The sequence below is a fragment of the Leiobunum rupestre genome, chromosome 3 (assembly GCF_980474605.1).
Source record: "Leiobunum rupestre chromosome 3, qqLeiRupe1.1.hap1, whole genome shotgun sequence".
NCBI lineage: Eukaryota > Metazoa > Arthropoda > Arachnida > Opiliones > Sclerosomatidae > Leiobunum > Leiobunum rupestre.
In genome coordinates, this window is record NC_143386.1 from 47,322,457 (window position 1) to 47,346,052 (window position 23,596).

Here is a 23,596-nt window from a genome sequence, read left to right on the forward strand (position 1 = left end):
TGCTATGTAGACTTGTAATCTGGAATCACAGGCATAAGAAGTACTCCCGTCTTATGGGCTTGGCTATACTAGCAGATGAGTTTAACAAAGTAGGAAAATCTCGTATTTTAGCCTTTAAACAATAGTTAACCAATAAAAGTACAATTTTATTATTTTAAACTTCTAAGTATTTGTTTTTTTTCCCGATAAAATAACGTTTTTGCTTGGAAATATGCATAAATATTAAAGTTTTTGATGTTTTTAACAGATTCCCAATTTAAAAGTTTGTTCGCACTGGGAAGCTTTTGCCAATCCATGGCCAACTTCGCGCTCTCGGCCAACCTTTTATGAATAGGAAGTTGTCGGTTTCCAAGACTTAGAAGTGTGAACAAGAATTGAAGAAATACCTAAAAAAGCGCGGGAGCTGGGAAAGCTAACAAATTGGATTCGTGGAAGTTGATGCAAATTGTGAATTTAGGATAACTCATTTAATAAGTAATTAATAAATTAATGAACTATCCTCTTTAGGATAATTTTTTTATGTGTAGTTATGTTTAATCTAATAGTGTTTAAAACCAAATTGCATAAATTTCGTTAACAATTAGTTAACTAATACAAGTACATTTTTATTATTTTAAACTTCTAAGTACTTGTTTTCCGAGCATACACCTTTTTTCTTTGAAAAAATGCTTAAATATTAAAGTTTTTGATGTTTTTGACTATTTCGATGATTGTTTGAACAGTTTTTTCGCACTGGGAAGCTTCGTCACCCTATTTTAAAACTGTAATTGCACAAGGCTTAGAAACGCAAGGTGTGAATAAGAATTAATACCTAAAAAAGAGCGGTAAAGCTTAAAAATTGGAATCGTGAAAGTTCATGTTTAAGTTGATGCAAATTGTGAAATAAAGATAATTAATTTAATAAGTAATGAACTATTCGCCCTAGGATTTGTTGTTTTTTATCTATACGGTCTAGCAAAAGAAATATCGTTTAATTATAGTAGGAACTTGGATTCATTATTTAGTCCTAGTTCCTATAATTTATGTGAGATATAATTTTATATCCAAGATATTAGCATATTATCAATTAATTAGTCGAAGGTACTACAATTTTAAACTGATCAAGTAGCGAATTATGTGATTGTTATGAAGTGATAAATCAGTTAATATTCTAATTTTAATACCTCCACAGATTTCTATTAGATGTATCTTGTACAAATATATATTAAAATATATTCTTATACTGCCAACCAAGAGATGTATAATATTTAGAAAGTTTTAAAACATACTGCAATAATCTGCAAAGCTAATTACTGGGGTAAGCTGTAGTTACAAATCATGTTGCCTGCTCTACTCAATGTTGGCCAAAAACATTTTTGAAAATATCAAGCCATTTATTCGTTTAGATTGGTTTTTGGAAACTGAAACCCATGAATAACATAATTTATAGCTTGGGTTACTTATTATTCTATTTAAGCAGAAACTCAAGCTCTGGAGAAACAAGTTTGTGGTTGAGATTTTCTTGTTTAAGCGGATAAACTTACAAGGAGCTAGACTACCCGAGGTGTAACTCACCGATTTTCTTTAAATTCAGGGATTAAGTAGACCTTCACGTAACTTAAGAAACCCCAAAGGGAAAAAATGCGATAATATATAAATATTCTATGTAAATTAACATAGGAAAATTGAAGATTCCTAAATTATTCAATTTTTTTTAAACAAAGGTGGTTAATTGTGGGTATAAATATCAAATTTGATATTTACCCAAAATTAACCAAATTGGTTTAAAAAAAAATTGAATAATTTCGATTTTCCTATGTTAATTTACATAGAGAAATATAATATTTTAGTTGTCAAAAACGTTTTCGGTTGCCATGGTAAAACTAAAGCCCATCGCATTTTTTCCCTTTGAGGTTTTTTAAGTTACGTGAAGGTCTACTTAATCCCTGAATTTAAACAAAATCGGTGAGTTACACCTCGGGTAGTCTCCTTGTTAGTGTCTTAAATTACTTTGATTGCTCTGTTTAACCAACTAATTATTCTTGAGTTTAGGTGTAATGATGTAACGGGGAGCCTATATGGGAAACCTCGGTAGGCCTTTTTTCCCCCTTTTTTCCTAGGTTTTCTGGCAGCTGGCCAATGTCTTATCGGGTGGTCGAAGGTCGCCAACGGCACGATCTTTCCTGTGTATATAAACAGCGGGAAGAAGAAGACGGGGGATCACTTCGGGATTAGAAATCAATATTGTAACTTAGTATCCTGTGAATAAAACTGTGTCTTTTTTTAAACTCATAAGCGAACTCTTTGTTGAAACTCAGCACATCCTTGCAATGGAACCATTTTAATAAAATACAAATTATTTTTTTTGGAGAACAAATTAGGGTTTCTAAAATCCATTTTCTAGTAAGTTAATTTACCGAGTTAGCAACTTCCATGTTTCATGCAGTCAGTGGCGGACTGGGTCTAATATTTTGGGCTGTCAGAAGACAAACGGCTCCAGCTTTAACAACTATGAGGCTATCATGTTTGAGGGGCCCACTTCATGAACGATCCGTGGGGCCCACCTGCCATCGGGCAGGTTCACTCTACGGCCCGTCCGCCACTGCATGCAGTGTGGATATTTCTTAGCAACTAGCCAATACACTTTTAAAGAAATTGATTTGAAATACTTCAATGGTTCAAGAGTATAGTCCATTCAGTTAGGAAGGGATAATCTTAGTTTCTAAGAAAAATGCAAAGCAATATTGCTGAACCACATAGCGCGATTTAACTTCTTGGAGCTTAAATGAATGTCAAACAGAAAAGAGTGTGATATCATTGTGTCACACGCTATTTATTAAACAACCTACCTATTGAATTATGCCATTTTCATGCCTTTATTTTATTCGTCTATGAATCTGAAAATTTGTGTCATAATTTAAGCAGCGCCTGTTTCTTTGGGTTCATTTGTATCACAGTGAAAACGGAAACCTTATGCATTCCATGTGTATAGTTTAAGTGAGAGTGCCTGTGATGAGTGCCAGAGGCATAACAACCTGGGTTCAGGGGTTACAAATTGAACTCTGCGCCAACCTAGCTGTCTTTCATGTAGGCGTGTCAAAAACCGGTCAATAAAATATCAGTAAATTGATTTTAATTAAAAAAAATTATTAAAGCTATCTATATAGTGGGCCCCATTACAGAGATGTGTAATCCATGGAAATTTTATCCATCAAAAGCTTTGTCATCACAAAGCGAAGGACTTTCTGATAAAGCCTTCATTCCAAGGAAAATTAAATATGTAAGATGTGAATTAAATAAAATGAAAACCAAAGTGAGGGATAAAAATCAGAGATATTCATCTTTTTCACAAAACATTTTATATACAAGGTGGAGATTAAATATTTTGTATAGACTATCTACAGAAATATGAATTTATAACTTGAACCTTTTTGCACATCATTATGCTAAACTCAAATGATATTAAATGTAAAATGGACTACACTCAAATGATATTGAATGTAAAATGGACTACACTCAAATGATATTGAATGTAAAATGGATATGTCAGAGTTGCTATAATTCTAAAAACAGTGAAATATTATCCATAAGCAAATTTAAATTTTCTTATCTAAATTTCCTAGTTATACTCCACGTAACTATACATCCCAAAATAAATTTCATAAAATCATTTTTTTTCTGCAAATAACTATTTGTTGAAATAGAAGAAATAGCATCAAAGTTCTCAAAGCCATATCATAACAATGTAATTAAATGAAATTTAAAATAAATTATTTGGATGGTGGACCAATGAATTGCGTGTACTTTCTAGTAGCATTGGCGAGATCAACTTTCAGGATGAAAAAGACTAGGGAGCTTTCATCCTACTGATGCAGAATACCATATAGCCTATTTTGAAATAGTAGCCTGCTTGAACGAACAAATACATAATTTAAAATTGAGTTTTTGCACAATGTTTATACCTGGAGTTGAACTTCTCGTGTTATAGTTACAGTTTTCCTCGGATAACTTTCTCCAAGTTGACATATATAGTCTGCTCCTCAAAATGCATCAATACAAGAATGATGCTCTTTCCTATCAAAAATATGGAAATGCCTGGGACTCTTTTTTTTAGAGCTTAGACATATTTTAATGTTGGTTTCAAGTGTGAAAATGTTTGGATCAAAATAAAATGTTAAACAAATAATTTTCATTAATAAAAAGTTCAAAGTCATTAATATAGTTTACTACAACATACTTGTTAATTTGGATTTTTGATGAATTTTATACTAGGTTTAAGGATAGGCTGCTAGTAAAATCTAAAATAACAAGAAAATTGTTTGCACATTTTGCAAAATCAACTTTCCAATGAAGAATATCTGGTATCTTATTACTATTATTAGTAGGGGGTTGGGTTAGGCCCAGCCTAGCACTTCGACCAAAGGTCTGTTGTGCAGCCCCAGACTATTAGGAATGGAAAAGCCCAGTCTCTGAAACGGAGCGCATGATCTGCTTCGCCGTGATATTGGAAAGATCTCTCATTTCCAACCTGTACATACCAAGATGCTCAAACCTTTGAGTCGCATAACAATCGCAGAAACAAAGGACATGGGAGGAAGTTTCTTCTTCTGCAAGGCAAGCCCTGCATATATGACTCTCATTGATGCTAATTTATCCAGCAGTGACCTAGAAGTAAGCCCCAAACCCACCTAATACTACTCCTAGAGGGAGAGAGCAACTCAGTTGGCCCAAGGATAAACTCCTTAACCTGCATGGTATCCTTCAAAGAGGGATTAGTTATGAAGAACTTTGTTTCAATTGTAGTTCCTAAAAATATATTTTGTACGAATTTGTACTCAAGCTTAATTCAAACTTTATCATTATTATTATCATTAACTTTGCCAATTCGCGCAGCTGTACCTTTTTCTGAAGATTTAATTAAAATTTTAAAACCATCAATCTCTGGTGTAAATTTTTTAAAAAAAACCTTAAATGTATGCCCTTCCTAATGAAAGTATCATTTTTTATACAAAATTATAGTTCACGTGAATGATGATAATTGAAGTTATTCATTATTCTGGAAAACCCTTTGGAAAAATAATCCAAATCCATCAGACAAGTCATCAGAGAAGGAATTTGAGGATGAATTATCCTTTTCTCCTTCTATTCCAAAAAGAAGAGAGTGAGGCTGTTTTGAAGCAGACAAAATGACAAGAAAAGCGGAATGTTGTATCAAAATATTTAATAGCCATCCCAAACTTTTTTTATGCTGGTAAATTGTAATAATTCTGTAGTTTACATACTAGTGTCGCCTAATGCGGGGCCCTAGGCGGTTGCCTCGCTCGCCTTGTCGTAGCTCCGGGCCTGAATGGCATCCTAGTCTTTGATATTGCTATCAGGTGAAATTTAAGTTCAAAAGAATGTAATTTAAAATATATTAGTATCCTTAATTATAACGACCATAATCCATGAAATTAAGCATGTCAATTTTTGTTAAAACCACTGCAGAGATCTTTAAATACAAAAACTTGGGATATTTTATGTAAGTCTGTAATTATACCAGTTCAAATGTATGGAGCCACTTTTGATTTTTCAGCCAATATAAAACTAAAAAACTGCTTTATTTACCATTATGGAGCGCGCGAAAGGTTATTATCCATCAAAGGATGTACTTTAAGCTTTATTTAGACTGGATACCTTGGGATAAATTATACTCTTTTGGCATTACTGTAGTTTATATTAGAAGTGTAACACTCCAATCAACCAGATTATTTATTTAAACTTTTTCCAAATTCTTATCTAATTTTGTGTAATAAGAGCATTAAAGAAAATGGTATTAAGTTATGGCATGGATTATTAAAAACTGTCAAAAATTAAACGTCTTTAATAAAGGTGTAATTAACCTGTAAATTGAACATAAATATCACATATTGACTATATATAATACTGTACTCTATTTGATAATTTAAATAGAGACTCTTTTGTAAATCAGTGTATTGCACTGAAAAGGATATATCTTAATAAAGCCATCTTTTTATAATTATAAGGCAGCAGAGTGGTTAGCACTCTTGCCTCGCAGCAATAAGAGCCCTGGTTCAATCCCAGCTTGTGGCACTGGGTGAAATCTGAGAACCCCTCCTTTGGCGGTGAGTTTGTAAGTTCACTCCCAGCCATTAAAGGGGGAATATGACTTAATAATTATTTGAAAAGGGTTATACGCTTAATGTTATTCATTATATGAATAACATAATCTTAAATTCCTCCTTGCATCTTAGAATCTGGGGATATATTCTTATGAGCATTATATAAGCTGAAATAAGCTAATATCACTACGATTTTTATTTCCAAAAAGAGACATTTACAATAAAAATTCCAATTTTATTTACAAAAAAATTAGTGATGATGTTCAAGAAATTCCATGAAATTGTCCATATTGCATTTTTCTAACATTTCTATTGTCAGCTGAAAAAAAAACATTAATAGTGGTGTATTTAAAATCAAACCACGATATTTCTTAAGCATGTCTCTCACCCGGCAAGCATTAAATTGTACTATCTTTTAAAAGTTTTACTAGCTCTTTTAAAAATTTAACAATTTATTCTTGAAATGAGTGTTAGCCCAATTCTTTTTACAGATGTTTATATTTTATTACTAAGCGCATCTTGTTATATGGTTTTTACTTTATGGTCTCCTAAAAAATTATATTAATAGTAAGTATTTAAATTGTGCAATTATTAAGCATTTTCTAGCCATCTATCTAAAGAAATTATAGAAATGATCGTTAAACCAATTGTTTTTCTGAATGGGTATATTTTTTCATCAGTCAAACCAAACCAGACTACTTTGTACAATTACATTGGGTCAACCAGGAATAAATTAAAATAACTAAGAATATACACTCGTCACGTTTGAACAATATTCTCCGCCTGCAGAGAAATCATGCGATTGTGTGCGAGAGTTGCATCATCCCCTCTTAGCTATCTCCCCCTGTAGTTGGGAAAAATTAGATAAGACTTTCTGATTTTGATGAGGGAAACAGGGTGTGTACTTCTTGCTATCGATGTAAATACATTCTAGAAATGAGGGTAATTCCCTTGTTTTTCTGAATGGGCATATTTTTTCACCAGTAACAACAAATTATTATATTATAATTTCCTTGAACAGGGTGAGGGTCCCAGCTCCAAACTTGCTTTACTTTCCTAGAGTTTTAGAGATGGTTGCCAGCACTAAGAAAGCTAATTTCTTGTAGATTAAGGGTGTTCTTATAAGTTATCCCATCTAAATAATGAGTTAATTTGATTTTTAAAGATTACTTTAAAAATAAATTTGACAAGTTTAAGTAATAATTACCATATTGGCATTTGAACTTAGGAAGTCTAAACAAACACATTCACATGCCTGGTGGATATCTTTAAGGCTCCACTATCACAGTGGTGGCGCCTGGATGTTTTTCATTTGGATCCCCCTATATGAGCTTGTGCCCTTTCTTCCCTTACGAAAAACTAAGAAATTTATGCCATTTATTTAACAATTCATAAAAAATAATATGGTTTAAAACAAAAACAAAAAACCTATTAAAAGGATAAAATTATTTAAAAAGATCTTTTTGCATATATTGGAGCCGTTAAACTTTTTGGTGAAATTTCGTGAACATGTTATGCGTAAAATTAACCCCTGTGAAGAAAAAGTGCTGCATTTTTTTTGAAGGGAGTTAGAGGGCAAAATTTTTTTTGCATTATTAGAACCGAAGCTATAGCCATTTTTTAGTTGAGGTGCAAGGGATATATGGAAAAACGAAAATAAACAAAAACATTTTTCAGCTCTTTTACTTTACATGGGTTAGTTTTACGCATAACTACACCTGTTGACCAAATTAAAAAAAAATTGTTAACTTAAGTGGTATGAACATGGTTGATTTGACCTGGAATGACTCATTGATCACAATTAAAATACTATCTAGCAATCACTTTGGCGCCCGCTTTCTAGAATTTTACGCAGCTCCTTAAATTTTGAGCTAGTATACTTAGTTTGAATGGAATGCTGCCAACTCAACTATTACTTCTGCCCTGCATCATTCCTTCTTGCCTGGGAAAAGATTTAGACGGGTCGCTTTTTTTACTGATTGTGATGAGGGAAAAGGGTGTTTCATTCTTGCCATCCATCTAGAAATGAGGATTAAAACCAATTTGCGAGTTTCAATTGCACCTCCTATATCTATCTCTGCCTATATATATATATAGGCAGAGATAGATATAGAAGGAGGTTGATATCTATATATATCTATATCTATATATATATCTATATAGATATCTATATATATATATATATATATATATATATATAAATATCTCTATACTTATATATATATATATATAAATATCTCTATACCTATATATATATAAATATCTCTATACCTATATATATATCTATATCTCTATACCTATATATATATCTATATCTCTCTATATATATAATAATAATAATAATAATAATAATAATCAACTAGGCTAATACCCAAGGCACCACTTTAGGCCTAAGTCATCAAGCGACTTTTGAAGCCATTAATTCAGGTGGCCGGGTTACAATGCGTAGGAGGGTGGTGACAAGCCCTGCATGCCACGCGTTCGAGCCAACAGCTCCCTACCCTAACTATTACCATCAACCTCAACAAGTTTATATGGAAGGGGAAACCGAAGATCTCAGGGGAAAACTATATATGTATATCTCTCTCTCTCTATATATCTCCCTCTTTAAATATATATATATACATATCTCTCTCTCTCTCTCTCTCTATCTACACATACATAGAGGGAAAAATACCCCCAGTAGCTTAATTACAGTGGCCTCCCTTAATATTCCCAATACTTTACCTAACAAGTAATTTAATACCTATAACAAATCCACTGATTATAATGGGGGCCCCCTAACAACTTTCATGGGCAGGCCCTGGAGACCTACGTTACACCACTGCTTATTTCCTAGTGTTCCATTTCATCACATCCGTCACATAGGTTACAGTTTTGTTTCAAAGGATGGGAGTTATATACTTAGAGAGTCACGACCTGCTTTTATTGGCCCATGATTAGATAAAATGTTCGTGAACTGGTTCCAACAACTCTCCTTTCCTAGAATTTTAGATGGTTTGCTAATAAAGCTGAAATTTCTTAAAGGTGAGGTGTGTTCTTATAAGCCATATACCATCAAAATAATTAAATAATTTTTTTAATAACCTGAAAATAGATTGGACAAGTTTAAAGTGTTAATTGACATCTTGGTATGAACCTAGGAAGTCCAAAAAAAAACTTAAAACATTCACATGCCACCTTTAAGGTACCACAGTGATTCAAGATTAGATTATAGGCCTACTTTATATAATTACATTGATTTAACCAAGAATGAATTAACATTAACTGGGAATATGCAAACACAACTACAACTTCTGCCCTTGTTATATTCGAAAAGTATTCTCTGCCTGCAGAGAAAACCTACGACTGTGAGCACTATTCGATTGTGCATGATGCGGGAAATGACCGTGTTACCATTATACAAGGTGTGGCAGTTAAATAACCAGACTGGTGCTGCTACTGGCAAACAGCGCGTGCACTGCGGCAGGTTTGAACATGTCTGTGAGTGTTTATGCTTCTCCCACCCTGAGCTCGGTTGTACATCGCTCAGTCTAGCTATAGCAATCGCCCACTCAAGTCCTTGCGCTAATGTCTTGTCGAAAAAATGCAGTGTTCAGATCGAGCAATGAGTTAACCTCAAGTTTCTTGTGAAACTGGGGAAATGTGCTACAGAAGCTCATACCATGTTAAATGAAGTGTATGGAAGTGAATGTTTACCGCGCACACAAATTTTTGAGTGGCTCAAAAGGTTTAAAAAGAGACATGAAATGATCGAAGATGATCCGCGCCCTGGACGACCCTCAACATCAACAACAGACAACAACATGCATCCAGAAAATTTGTAAATTAGTATGTGACAATCGTTGTCTGAGTGCCCGAGCTCTTGCTGAGATTTTAGGAATTAACGAAGAAAGTGTCAGTCAGATTTTGCATGAATCATTCAACATGCACAAAGTTCGCCCAAAAATGGTGTCAAAACTTCACTCCAGAGCAAAGGAATCGAAAATTAACATTTGTGCTGACCTTTTAAACAACATTGAGAATGATCCAGAATTGTTAGAGAGTGATTACTCATGTTTTTTTACCTATGATCCTGAAACAAAGCACCGATCAATGCATTGGAAGAGCCCAAACTATCACCACGGCAAAAAAAGCGAAAATGAGCAAATCAAAATTCAAAGCCATTATGATGGTTTTTTTGGCAAGTGTGGAATTGTCTACGTTCACTTGGTCCCCGAAGGTCAGACTGTCAATCAACATTATTACGTCGGTCGAGGTTCTTTCATGAACTGGATGCTTCAAGACAATGCGCCAGCCCATTCCGTCTTGTCTGTGATGGCCTTCTTTGCAAAATATGGCATCACCATGTTGAACCACCCACAGTACTCACCCGACTTGGCCCCTAGCTGTGAATTTTTATTTCCCAAGGTTAAATCTGAGCTTAAGGGGACAAGATTTGACAGTGTGGAAGCGGTGTAAGCAAAAGCGATGGAGGTCCCCAACAAGCTAACAGAAGCGGATTTCCAGCACTGCTTTGAACAATGGAAAATTCGTATGGAGCTTTGAAGGAATCGCCAAGGAGAGTACATTGAAGGCGATAAACTTTCTTATATAATTGGTGATCAACAAAATGTTTTGTAGCACCAGTCCGGTTATTTAATTTCCAAACCTGGAATTCTCAGTTTAACTGTTTTAGATTTAATTGGAAAATGGAAAAACAGTCCCTTGTTTCTCTGTGGTAGCCTCTCCTACTACTAGAATTACGCTTCAAAGTTTAGTTTTAAAATCTATCAAAATGAAAGAGTTAAAATTTTAGTTCAAGCTCTGTAGAAAAACAAACAAGCTTATTTTAGTTAGACTAAATAAAAGTTATTTTAAGCAAAGAAAAAAATTAAAACCTCAGAATCGGTTTCCTTGAAGTGCCGTCTGGCACTTTCATAAATGTCTTGCAGCATTTCATGGGACCATTTCCCTGTTTTTCCATCAACATTGTCTGAATATGTTTAAAATAATATTAGGTTACTCTTCAAAAATAATTTTGGATGTGTAAAACAGAGATGGATATTAAAAATATTTTTTTTTTAAATTTTGATAATTTATACAATCCACTTTTTTATCTCTCTTAAGCCACATTGTATCATTTTTTAACGCAATAAAGGAAACGCCAGTTAAAGCTCTACTTGCACAATATTTCAAAACAGCAATCTAATTCTTTCTAAATTACCATCAGGTTATAAGAAATTAATAAACGAACTCCTTTTGATAAATATAATTTAAAGTAATTAGTGAAGTTAAAAAATTTATTGACCCGTTGAAAAGCTACTTAGAAAAATTGTCGCCAAACATGATGTACGGCATAATAGCCACAATAATTTGAATTTACAATAACGTGACAATTACTTTCCCTCCGGTTTTTGTATATTATTTTCAAGTGCTTTAATTAGTAGTTGCCAATTATACATTCTGGGTATCAATGAAAAGACTGAATATTTCGCTATAAATTTTTTAAGTAAAAATGGTTTTGCATTTTCTTATTGCAAAGAAACAATTTGATTACATATTGTAATTAAAACCCTATTATCGGACACGTCTTATACCAATTTTCTGATTGTCTGTCAGACATCTATCATGCCTATTAGTTCAGGTAAATAAGGATTTAACATAAAAAAAATATGAACAAGGGAAAATAAACGAGGAAGCGATTCATTAAATGAAGTTAAATAAGGGGGAGGGGGGACATTTTCCAAAATCAGAGGGGTGAAACCCCCCAGATAATGACCACGCTCTAGAATATTTGGTCTTTGTTTAACTTTAGGACACTACCACGAGAGATATTGAAATTCACGAAAAACCTTAACTATTCATGTGGTATAGCTCTTTTATGGGGTCACTGAATAACGAAAATACAATGACCTTGAACCAAGTAGTCAAGGTCATAAAAAATTATTACTAGAACGATTAGATTAGTTACAATTAGAGAAGTGTGAACCAGATCATTTCACATCGAAATACCTGTAATCCAAGGTGAATTAATGAGACTCGATGGATGTCTAGGGGCCAAAATATAGGACCAATGCTTTCTAGAGCCCGTAACAAGGTTTATTGATATCTGGGGCCCGTAACAAGGTTTGATGCTATCTGGGGCCCGTAAAAGGTTTGATGCTATCTGGGGCCCGTAAAAAGGTTTGATGCTATCTGGGGCCATAAAAAGGTTTGATGCTATCTGGGGCCCGTAATGAGGTTTGATGCTATCTGGGGCCCGCAAAAAGGTTTGATGCTATCTGGGGCCCGTAATGAGGTTTGATGCTATCTGGGGCCCGTAACGAGGTTTGATGCTATCTGGGGCCCGTAACGAGGTTTAATCAAGGTTCGCTGAAATCTGGGGCCTGCAACGATGCTCAAAGCTTTCTAGGGCCCGTAGCGAGGTTTGATGACATCAGGGGCCCATAAAACGTTCTGATGATACCGGGGCTCGTAACGAGTTCCCATGATATCGGTATGAAGAGCTATTATTAATAGGGCCCGCAGAGAAGCCAGATGATGTACAGGGTCTTAAAGAAGGTCAATTATTAATAGGGCCCGCAATGAAACCCAGTGATGTCTAGGACCAGTATCGAAGCTCTATTATTAACAGGGCCCGCAACACGCTCGATGAAGTCAGAACCAGTGGAAATGTAGAAAATGTCTGGTTTTAAGGGCCCTTTGTCCGGTTGAAAGGCACCGGTGTCCGAAACTTAAGTTAGTGTGTATGGTTCTTAACTCCTAGTGTCCGAACTAAAGGTACATCGTCCGATAAAAGGACCAGTGATATTTGATTCATTATCCAAATGTCTGATAATAGGTACTCGTACTAGCCAATTAATTTTTCAATTTAGCACTAATTTACATTTTTTTTAAAAAACAATTTCGAAAGCATGGTCAATAATTTTCCATATTCCATAGTTCTGATGTTTAAAAAAGGCTCTCTGCTGTTTACCTTAGTTTATATATGAATTTTCTATAAGTTGTCCGATAACAGGGGGACTGACCCTATATTGTAAATATCTTATTGAATGGTTTACAACTTTGAAAATATTGGGTTGTTTCTCAAAAAACAATGTATAATTGTAAATTACAAATTATTATTTAATTATACTTCAATTTTCAGTTAAATTTTTCAAAAAGGAATTGACATCATGTGGGAACTAGCCTGATATAACTATCAAATGGTTTAAACAAATAGAACTGTTGTGGTTTTTGACATGGAACTATTTTTAATAAAAGCATTTTTTACATAGATAATTTTTTTTTAAATTTAAGCACTTTACAATTAAACTTGGAGTCTGTATAACACAGTGGTGGGAAAATATTTTAAATGGCAGGCTAAATAATAATATATATAATAAAATCACCTTTTATAAAAAAATATTTTTTTACTAAACTTAATAGTTATAGATTCTAATCATGCCCCTAAATATTTTTTTAAATCAGAATTCTCTGGAAAATTAACCATACTGGCCTACACTTCTAAAGCCATGATGATTCACAGTCACACACAACTGAATATTTTACTAGTTTTACTGGCAAAGTTGTTTGTTGTAAGCACCATTACCCCGATTGGCAGCTCAAGGAGGTTTTGCCAGGTAGTTCTTTTGCAAAAATTATTTAAAAAGTAGAAGTGATGATACATAATTGTGGACTAACCTTAACCAAGATAACTCTGAAATGTATTATCAGGAATATGACGCAGGTCAACCAAAGCACAGCGCTAATGTTAAAGTTTTTACTCAACGCGGGTCATATACTAGCAGGCGGCCCACTATTTGGGCATCAGTGGTATAGTACTTAATATTTAAAGCCATTTCAAAAAGTTTATGACTTACATCAAATATATTTATCATTAAATTTAAATATTAGATTTCCAAAATAGATTTAAAGTTAGTGATATATATATAAAAAAATATAATATTTTCTGGGGTAAAAATATTTATTTCAAATGGGAGAAGACTTAATTTCTGTTGAAGTACCAAAATTTCAAAAATCTGTTACTGCTATGACATATTTTATTGAAATATTTATACCATCTTAATTTGCTGTCATAAATGTTAAATTCAAGAAGGCAATAAATCCAAGTATTCTTTTTGCTCCAATAATCAACCTTTATAACACTTGAAAAAATACTTACATTCATTATTTACACTTGCAAAAGCAATATCTTTCGGCCACCATTCTGGCTTTTCAATTGCTTTGTAACATCCATGTTTTAAAACTACAATATATATAAAAAAAAATTAAAGCTACAATCTAATAACTTTACGCAACTAACTTCATAGCATTGTATACAAAAAAGGAAGCAACTTTATTTAATGACAAACTTGAAATACAGTTAATGTGTTCAATCGTTTTAAGTTTTTTTTTAGATTTTATTTAATTAAAGAGATAATCTGGTTAAAAGAATTAGTGTATGACATAATCATGCAATACCCAGTCTACATGTCTAGTAGCTTTCATAACCACTTCCTACAGAAGTTGGGTTGGAAATAGCTACCTTACAAACCACTGGATTTGTTGTATGAAATATAGCCAACATCAAATATTGCTTAAGAATTAAAATAATAATACAAAGCAAAATGTAAACGTGCACGTTTAAATTTCAGTTAGACTTACTTTCAAATGGTCGTTCGGCATAAAGTTCATCACATGATGAGTGACAAAAGATGTTAAGTTTTTAAGTATGTAAATGGATTAGTAAGTTATAAAGTGATAAAGGTTATTCATGAAAACAGGGATCCATAATAGTAACTTGAAATTATTATCCTGTCATATACCTATGGTAAGATGTCACGGGTAGCATCAGAAAAATTACCGATTAAATCATGTCCTCCTCCTTCCCACACCAAATGTGGTGGCGACCCCTAGAGGCCAATAAGCTAATAAAAGAGTAGGCACAGCCTGGCTTAAGAGCAGTTACTGTAGGATCATATGTTGGAGAAGGTATTGCTCTAGTATTCATGCTAATAAATTAATATTTGACATTAACTAGTGTGTATACTTAACTGACTTTTTCACATATCCGCACGTTTAAATGGTTAGTTTGAACCTTTAGCCTTAGGAGAAAAGGTTCATTACAATGCTTCAATTAAAAATGATTAATTAATTTTTCGTCTGTGTATTTTATTTCAGTAGTGGGTACGGCAAACTAGTCAGATCAAATATTTTGGGGTAAGACAACTCTTTCACTTAAAGAATTTAATTATAATAATATAATAATAATAATAATACTAATAATAATATCATAATGGGAATTTTAGACCCGAGTTGCATTTAAGCCATTCCAAAAGAAATATCACTAAACCATTTTCCTACTGATTTATCCTCCATAATATGATTTTTAAATTCAGTACAACTATACTCACGCAGTGGTTTCATTATGAATGTAATCACTTCCCGCAGTTGAGCAGTATATAACGTCTCCCCATCAGGTAAGTTTGACAATTTTGTTCCACCTTAAAAAATTATCCGATAGAAGCAGATTCCTTCTTACAACATATACTATTTTATAATAACACCCGTATATAAATTATATCCTAAGTATCATACATTTAAGATTAAAATTTTACTCTAGTTACAATTATGTCATAAAAATGATTGCTACCTAAAATTTGTACATCACCGGATGACGAAGAAATAATGCCATTTAAAAATCCATCGGAAATTTTAGACTTAAAGTTATTATCCAATGTGCATCCATAAACTGAAAAAAATTTATAATTTATCTTAGATTACAATTTTCAGTGAAATTACTACCATCCCTAATAGAAAATTATTTTTGAATTTTTATAATTTGATAAACCCAAGTACCAGCAAAAGTGACATAGTTACCAAAAGTATGACAATCCCTGTACTTTCATACGTTAAACGTTTAATGAATGCTCGACTCTAGACCAACCACATAAAAGACTTAATTATTGTCGCCTTCAGGATCTTTTTTAGTCTATGGTATTATATCCTAGGTAGATGGTGATAGAGTCTCCACAGAACGACGAAAAATCAAAAATACACTAACTTTGACCATTGCTACTTAGTTCCTCCGTTCCTCACTACGAGGCGTTATTTGTTGGTTTTCACTTCCCTCCCTAAGGCATACTTCCCTTCTCCCCTCCCAACTTGAATTTCGCTAGTAAAATTCATTAAGAAATAGGTTCGATTGGCACACTTCTGGTAATTATGTCACTTTTGGTACCAGGAAATACATTTAATTTTACAAAAATATATAGCTATAAAACCTACAAAAGTTGAAATTTCTGAAAACAATTCTCATTCTTATAGGAAAAATTTGCTAAGCTAGAAATAACCAAAGAAAATATAGGAGAGCAAATGTAGCCTTCAAGGGGCATTAACGCTTTGCCAAACAAACCTCCATTTCCTAATTTATCTAAAGTCGAGGCTTACTTTGAAATAAACAAAACAAAAGAGTTATCTGAGGTTAGCTTTAACCAGTGCCTTAAAATGGTGAAAAAAATCAAAAAATCGTCGAAAAAGATTAAGCGTTTGTTTTAGTAAAATTTAGCTACACCCACTTCTGAAATGTAGATGAATCACCAATCACTTATTCAATTTTAACAATTTTTATAATATTAGAATAGACTGCTATAACTGATCAAAGATATATAAAATCCATTTAATTGTTATGGTGGTCAGGGTTTCTTTCAGGCAACTCTACGGGGGAGCTTCGAGAAAATCTAATCTAACCCAAATTAGAAAAATACTGGACACCCTCCAAGATAAAATATTCCGAAAGGAACACTGGTCCTTAAAATTTATAGCCATAGAAAGATCATTTCAAGAGTTTTTTGATAAATTGAAATTTAAGGACATGAATTTTGCAACTCAAGGTAATCTTGTTGACAAGAATAATGACAAGGCAATATAACAATTTTTTCCCACATTGTTACCAACAAAATTACCCAATAAATATTCCAAAAGTTTTTAATCAAATTGGTAGCCATGGAGCATGTCAGCGACTTAAAATAGTTCTAGAAAATTGATCTTGCACTATATGTGACATGTCAAATGATAAATCAGATGAAAACCAATGTGTTTCAAGTCATAGGAGGCAAGTTAAGAAACCTCGATCTTCAATGCTTTTAACAATCTCTAATATCAGAAGTAAATGAACCAAAGTTATCGAAATAGCGCTCAGAATCAGAGGGCGTTTTCCTTATGAAAATGATGAGACAATGGAGTAAAAAAGGCTAATTTCCATCCCCGTCCTTTTACGTGATAAATTGCACTTGGAATTGTTGTTATAGCTATTTCTATGTATACAAAATGGTTTCATTATTTGGCCTAGGAGCGCACAAAATTTCAAATTTGAGGCAAAATTGTAACTTCTAAAGGAAAACGCCTCCAACATGGGGATAGTCTGATAACTTTGGTTCATTTACTTCTTTTAATATCTCATTCTGAATGAGTTACATTAACTCCTCTGGTAATTCTAACTTATGATGGTAATCATTGAAACAATATATTTTTGAATATCAAACAATGAATAAATGAAAATTTGTTTGCAACAGACTATCAACACTTTTATCACATATTTCTTATTCTAACAATACACAATCTATTGTTTGACACAGTTTTTAATGTTTCAATATACAATTAATGAAAAGAAGGATAATTTTCTACCACATCTTGAAAAAAAAGTTGATTCATAAGACTGACCCGTTTCAAAATAAGGTATTATTTATTTGGCATTTAATTGTTTATCTCTATGTTTGACTAATATAACTTTCATGTTGACCATAAATATAAAAAAGAAAACTCACCTTCCATGCACACTTCTTTATCATAGTATACAAAAATGCTTGGTGTCTTGGTATTTTGAAACAGTTCCTTCTGCTATAAAATTAAATTGGTCATTACCAAGAAAAAAATATATATATTTAAAGATTTAAGAACTAAATTGTTAGGCTGTATGATATGTGCATACATATCAAACTAACAAGCCTACGTAACCCAACAACAGCCAAATCTTAACTATTTACTGTGACTTGAGACATAAAAGTAAAATTTTATTATGTTAATTAAGTAATTGCTAATGTATGCCCCAATTATACAATTATAATATTAGAGAGCCAAGAGGTAAAGTATACTTTTATACAAAACTGAAGGTAAATTGACATAGGTAGCAAAGAACTTACTTTCTTACACATGGTTCTTATCCGTCTTCTTCCTTCAGCTTTTATTTCAGCTGGGGTATGTGCTATAAGCAATTGAACAAACTATTAATACTTTTAAGTTACAACATTATTTCATTTTTAATCATTTCACTATAGATATGTCACTGCACCACAAAGAGGTGCCCCGTATATTGAATTAGTAGCACCTACACAAGTAATTTAATAAAGTCTAGTGGAGAATTAACATCCCCCTTTTTATATGAATATACTTATGTGCTATAGTTAGTCAATTGAGAGCTAGGGACTAACCACTTCTTAAACATTTGTACATCAAATACAGGCCTTTGACAATGCTAAATCTGTAATCAGTTTCGTAATAACTTAAATACAGTCAAAGCTACAGTATTGTACTCCTTGGTTCGTTGTGGAATTTTGCAAATTATGAAATAAACTTACTTTCTTTTCTTTTTGTGCTGTAAAATTTCACGATGTTGTCCTATTAATATTTAAATATTGCATTAAAATAAATTTTTTGAAATTTATAGTGGGAATTAAAGCACAAATTTTGCAACCTATATTCAATGAGGATTTATTAAAGCACTTCCTAAACCTAAATTGACCAATTTTGAGGCTTAGCAGCAGTGGCGTAACTAGGAACTCCGGTCCCCCCCCAAAAAAAACGACTCTGGGCCCTTTTAAATAGCACTGATTTTAATCATACACGTTTGGGGGGCCATTGCTTAGCAGATTAAAATGAAATCATTCAATATCGAAAATATATTCCCATGAATTTCATCTTGGGAATTCACTGACTAGGTCACTACTTAATGTAGCTAAGCCACGTGAAATAAATTAATAAATCTAAATTCCTATCTAATGTCATTCTCCTTCAACAAGGTTCAAATTAAGTTTTTGGTCTAGAACTACTTTAAAAGAGCAGCTAAGGCTACTTGTCTTTTGCTCTTATAGTCTAAGAGCCCAGGATAAAATAAGTTAATAGTACATGGCTGAAACATTGGACATATGGTGGGAAAATGTGTCAGATGGATAAAATGAGGCCATACTGTCATGTCATATATCAAACTGATGATGTCACCGACTGAGAGACACTTTAAGCGAGTTATAAGTACAAAGCTGGAATAGGTCTTGACTGATAGACCTGAACTCTGACAACCAAAGTGGGTCCAAATGGTCAATCTGCCTTTTTTAGTCAGACCCCACCCACTAATTTCCATTTAGCTGTATGTTAAATGGAAATAAGAGGGTTGGGTCTGACATAATCAGAAAAATTCGCCGTTTGGGCCCACTTTGGTTGTCAGATTGATAATGTTTTTAAAGTATACATCCACACCTATCGAACAAGACCATTTCCAGCTTTGTATTTATAACTTACTTAAAGGGCCCTTTAGACGGTGACATCATCAGTCTGATACATGATGTATGCAGTAGCGTTGCTAGGATTACAAGTATGGGGGTTTTCCAATGGATAAAATGTTGCAAATTTCTATATAGGTGATTCATAACTTGCATCTAGGGTTAATAAGTCTCTTGACTTTGGAAATGTAAGATTTTCTATTTAGAGAAGAAGCAGATATCTACATAAGCGGCTGCTTATTTCAGGTGTTTTTAAGCGGCACCAACAATACCATGGCAATGTCACTCGACGTACGATGATTTAAATCCTATATCATTTCAATGTATTTGTGAAAATGTCCAATAATAGTTTTTGTAGCAATAGTAATTCAGAGAAAAATGAATTGCAGTTACTTCTATGTTGATAAAAAATGACCATGCATGTTTTAATTTGTATTTGGTATAAAGTCAGTGTCTGGAATATAAGTTGTTTATATTCCAGACACTGACATGTAATTGCTGGACACCAGTTTCTAATTAATAATAATAGTAACAATAATATTTATTTCACAAAAAAAACTTTGCAGGCAACCACTGAGGCAATACCTAAACAGGGTGGTTAATTGACAGAGGATTTTTGTATTTCAAGTATAACTTTAAAAAACAATTAAACATCATTGTATGTATTTCTTACAAAATGAAAACAGATTTAGGTAATAATACAGAATACAAGGCTACTAGCTTAAGAAAAAGGCCATTTCTACATATATCTTGGGTGCTTTTCGCTCAAAATAAGCTGACTCTCAAAAGCACAAACTACTAGACACACTAGGAAAAATGTCGAAATGTGTTATTTCAAACAACAAAAATCTCAAATACAGTACACTACTAGAGTTCTATAAAAAAAAGGAAATTTTTGCAAGCGAAGGATTTTACGATATTTCATTAAGTACAAACTCACCATGATTGTGAAAATGTTAATATAATTAACTTCCAACCTGTAAAAAAATTATCTTTAGTTACTTTAAAAAATAATAATCCATTTAAAATAGCATTGCAACAAGCTACAGTGAGACGTATTTCTTAACAATAAAGCCAAAATATGTTATAAAAAATTATGACTCCAATTTGCACACTTCAATTCAATTTTACCAGTAAACACAGAAAAAATGGTGAAAAAAGGGGGATTTATTAAAAATCCTAAAAATTTTTAGATATGACTTTTTTGTCTGGGGGCAATATGCTTACGGGTCCTACAAAAATTTTTAGTGACAAGATCAACGGTGTTTATTTGAATAAAAGGCAAAGGAGCAGACAAACAGACTTTCAAATCTATATATTAGATTATATATTTAGCTATAATTTTCATACGCATCGTTTTTATTAAAAAACTTAATTGAAATATTAATCTTTCCCACAATTATTAATGCAATTTTCTTCGTCAGTTAATGCCCGAAATCTCGTCAACTGTTCGTCAAGTGTGTGAAGGAAAAGGAAAATAGTTTCCCTAAACTCAAACCAAAAACTACACTCACCAGCAAAGTGTAAATAGTCCTTAACGATGTATATAGGAGTGACAGTCAACTGACTACAGGTGTGTTCAGAAATGTCTCGTAGATCACCTCTGACATTCGTTGGTTTTAAAAAGAAAAACATTTTTTAAATTAAGTTATCATACGAAACCACTAATTAATGAAGTTATCATACGAAACCACTAATTAATGAAGTTATCATACGAAACCACTAATTAATGAAGTTATCATATGAAACCACTAAGTAAGTTATCATATGAATTAATAATTTTTCATATGAAACTACTTAATAAATTTTCATATGAAACTACTTAATAAATTTTCATATGAAACTACTAATAAATAAATTTTTAATATGAAACTACTATTTAATAAATTTATAATATGAAACCACTAATTATTAAGTTATCATATGAAACCACTAATTAATGAAGTTATCATATGAAACCACTAATTAATGAAGTTATCATACGAAACCACTAATTAATGAAGTTATCATACGAAACCACTAATTAATGAAGTTATCATACGAAACCACTAATTAATGAAGTTATCATATGAAACCACTAATTAATGAAGTTATCATATGAAACCACTAAGTAAGTTATCATATGAAACCACTAAGTAAGTTATCATATGAATTAATAATTTTTCATATGAAACTACTTAATAAATTTTCATATGAAACTACTTAATAAATTTTCATATGAAACTACTAATAAATAAATTTTTAATATGAAACTACTATTTAATAAATTTATAATATGAAACCACTAATTATTAAGTTATCATATGAAACCACTAATTAATGAAGTTATCATATGAAACCACTAATTAATGAAGTTATCATATGAAACCACTAATTAATGAAGTTATCATATGAATTAATAATTTTCCATATGGAACTACTGGGTCATTACATACGATTTCGGCCAATCATGTCACCATGGGTCAATTGATTTTTTTAAAATATTAAACACTTGATAGATTTGCCTAAAAAAAGGTGATATCCAAGGTTTTAGCTGAAAATATTAGGTAGTTTTAGAATCAACACAGTTTAACCGAAACCCCACATTTTTTGGTATATTGTATCTCGATTTCAGTACCCTTTCGCTTTAAGTTTAATAACTTTTTATAAATATATTTTATTTTAGCAAAATAACACAATCTTACACATTTCGACAAGGCCAATTCAATGGTGTGGTTTATATAGCCCTAACTGGAATTGATACCAGGTTATTGGATGTCAAAATGTACATTTTTATTTTTGGGGGGGTCTCAATCGAGGGGTTAAAGGGTCATGTGGGCGATTGAAAACAAGAAATATAAATACACTATTAGATAGCTCTAGTAAAGAGCTTTAAAATAAACTATTAAAAAACGGTATTTTCCTTGTTTATTTAATAAATCAATATCTATTTTCTTGAAATTCAACACTTTTGAAATTTTATATTTTTTATATCATACAAAAAATGGTTTAAATCTTTTAGAAATTATTAATACGTATTTAACGATGTGTGATAAATAATGCTCGAATATTTTCTAAATCATTATCTTTAAGAATAAAGGATCTAGCTCTGGAAGTAGTCGCTGTAGGCGTTGATATCAGTCGCAAAATCAAGTTAAGAGGTATATGGCATTTGTCGTCCCGTTTAGGCCATGACAGACTTAACTTATGTATATATTTTTCAACCCTTAATTTTGAGTAGTAAATTGCTAAAATATTAATATGAAAATAATTGTGTGTTAAATAGAGGCATTGAACTTTTTAGTGTCGGCTGTAATGTTTGTTGTAACTGAAAACTAAACCTAATCTATAAATATGTAGAAAAAACCTGGTCGAGGCTGCCCCCTAAGAAAGTTAAATTGAACCTACCACACATTATAGATGATATAAAATGAATCTTTTGCAAGTGTTGATACTTTTGGGAGCTTGGAATTACAAAAGGTAAAAATAAAATTCGGAAGCATTTATTGTACCATGTGTTTCTTAATGTATTTTCCAAGCTAACCAAAATGGTGGATTACAAAACTTTAATACTTAACAGTATAAAATTCTAGGTATTTATAGATTAGGTTTAGTTTTCAGTTACAACAAACATTACAGGCGACACTAAAAAGTTCAATGCCTCTATTTAACACACAATTATTTTCAATTTAATATTTTAGCAATTTACTACTCAAAATTAAGGGTTAAAAAATATATACATAAGTTAACAGTCTGTCACATGGCCTAAACGGGACGACAAATGCCATATACCTCTTAACTTGATTTTGCGATTGATATCAACGCCTACAGCGACTGCTTCCAGAGCTAGATCCTTTATTCTTAAAGATAATGATTTAGAAAATATTCGAGCATTATTTATCACACATCGTTAAATACGTATTAATAATTTCTAAAAGATTTAAACCATTTTTGGATGATGAATTTCAAGAAAATAGTTATTGATTTATTAAATAAAAA

The 23,596-nt window shown here is 32.2% G+C and overlaps 1 protein-coding gene and 1 long non-coding RNA gene across 10 annotated transcripts; both read right to left on the reverse strand.

Annotated features, from left to right (window-relative positions):
* Positions 1–6,274: 6,274 nt before the first annotated feature.
* LOC149952404 (uncharacterized) lies at positions 6,275–8,180 on the reverse strand. Its single transcript, XR_016480057.1, has 2 exons — positions 7,309–8,180; positions 6,275–7,236 (listed from the first exon to the last, which is right to left on the reverse strand). It is a non-coding gene; the product is annotated as an uncharacterized LOC149952404 (long non-coding RNA).
* A 124-nt stretch (positions 8,181–8,304) lies between these two features.
* On the reverse strand, positions 8,305–22,109 carry LOC149952405 (uncharacterized). Of its 9 annotated transcripts, none has more exons than XM_090168479.1 (10): positions 21,133–21,285; positions 20,559–20,595; positions 18,701–18,740; positions 18,266–18,327; positions 17,891–17,963; positions 15,718–15,816; positions 14,730–15,568; positions 14,248–14,331; positions 10,982–11,076; positions 8,305–9,188 (listed from the first exon to the last, which is right to left on the reverse strand). In XM_090168479.1, the coding sequence occupies exons 2-7, from the start codon at positions 20,559–20,561 to the stop codon at positions 15,387–15,389; spliced, it is 459 nt and encodes a 152-aa protein (XP_090024605.1). In that variant the 5' UTR covers positions 20,562–20,595; positions 21,133–21,285; the 3' UTR covers positions 8,305–9,188; positions 10,982–11,076; positions 14,248–14,331; positions 14,730–15,386. The 9 variants fall into 9 exon arrangements, with proteins under 9 accessions (XP_090024605.1, XP_090024607.1, XP_090024606.1 ...); XM_090168481.1 differs by having other exon boundaries at positions 8,305–9,240; XM_090168480.1 differs by lacking the exon at positions 8,305–9,188 and adding an exon at positions 22,054–22,109 and having other exon boundaries at positions 9,247–11,076; positions 21,133–21,221.
* Positions 22,110–23,596: the final 1,487 nt, after the last annotated feature.

What these genes read in the sequence shown, in the direction of transcription:
- LOC149952405 (XM_090168479.1), bottom strand. An exon ending in CAGCACAAAAAGAAAAGAAA is followed by an intron (nt 18,328 to 18,700) that starts GTAAGTTTATTT and finishes AATTGCTTATAG; the next exon opens with CACATACCCCAGCTGAAATA. An exon ending in TAAGAACCATGTGTAAGAAA is followed by an intron (nt 17,964 to 18,265) that starts GTAAGTTCTTTG and finishes TTAATTTTATAG; the next exon opens with CAGAAGGAACTGTTTCAAAA.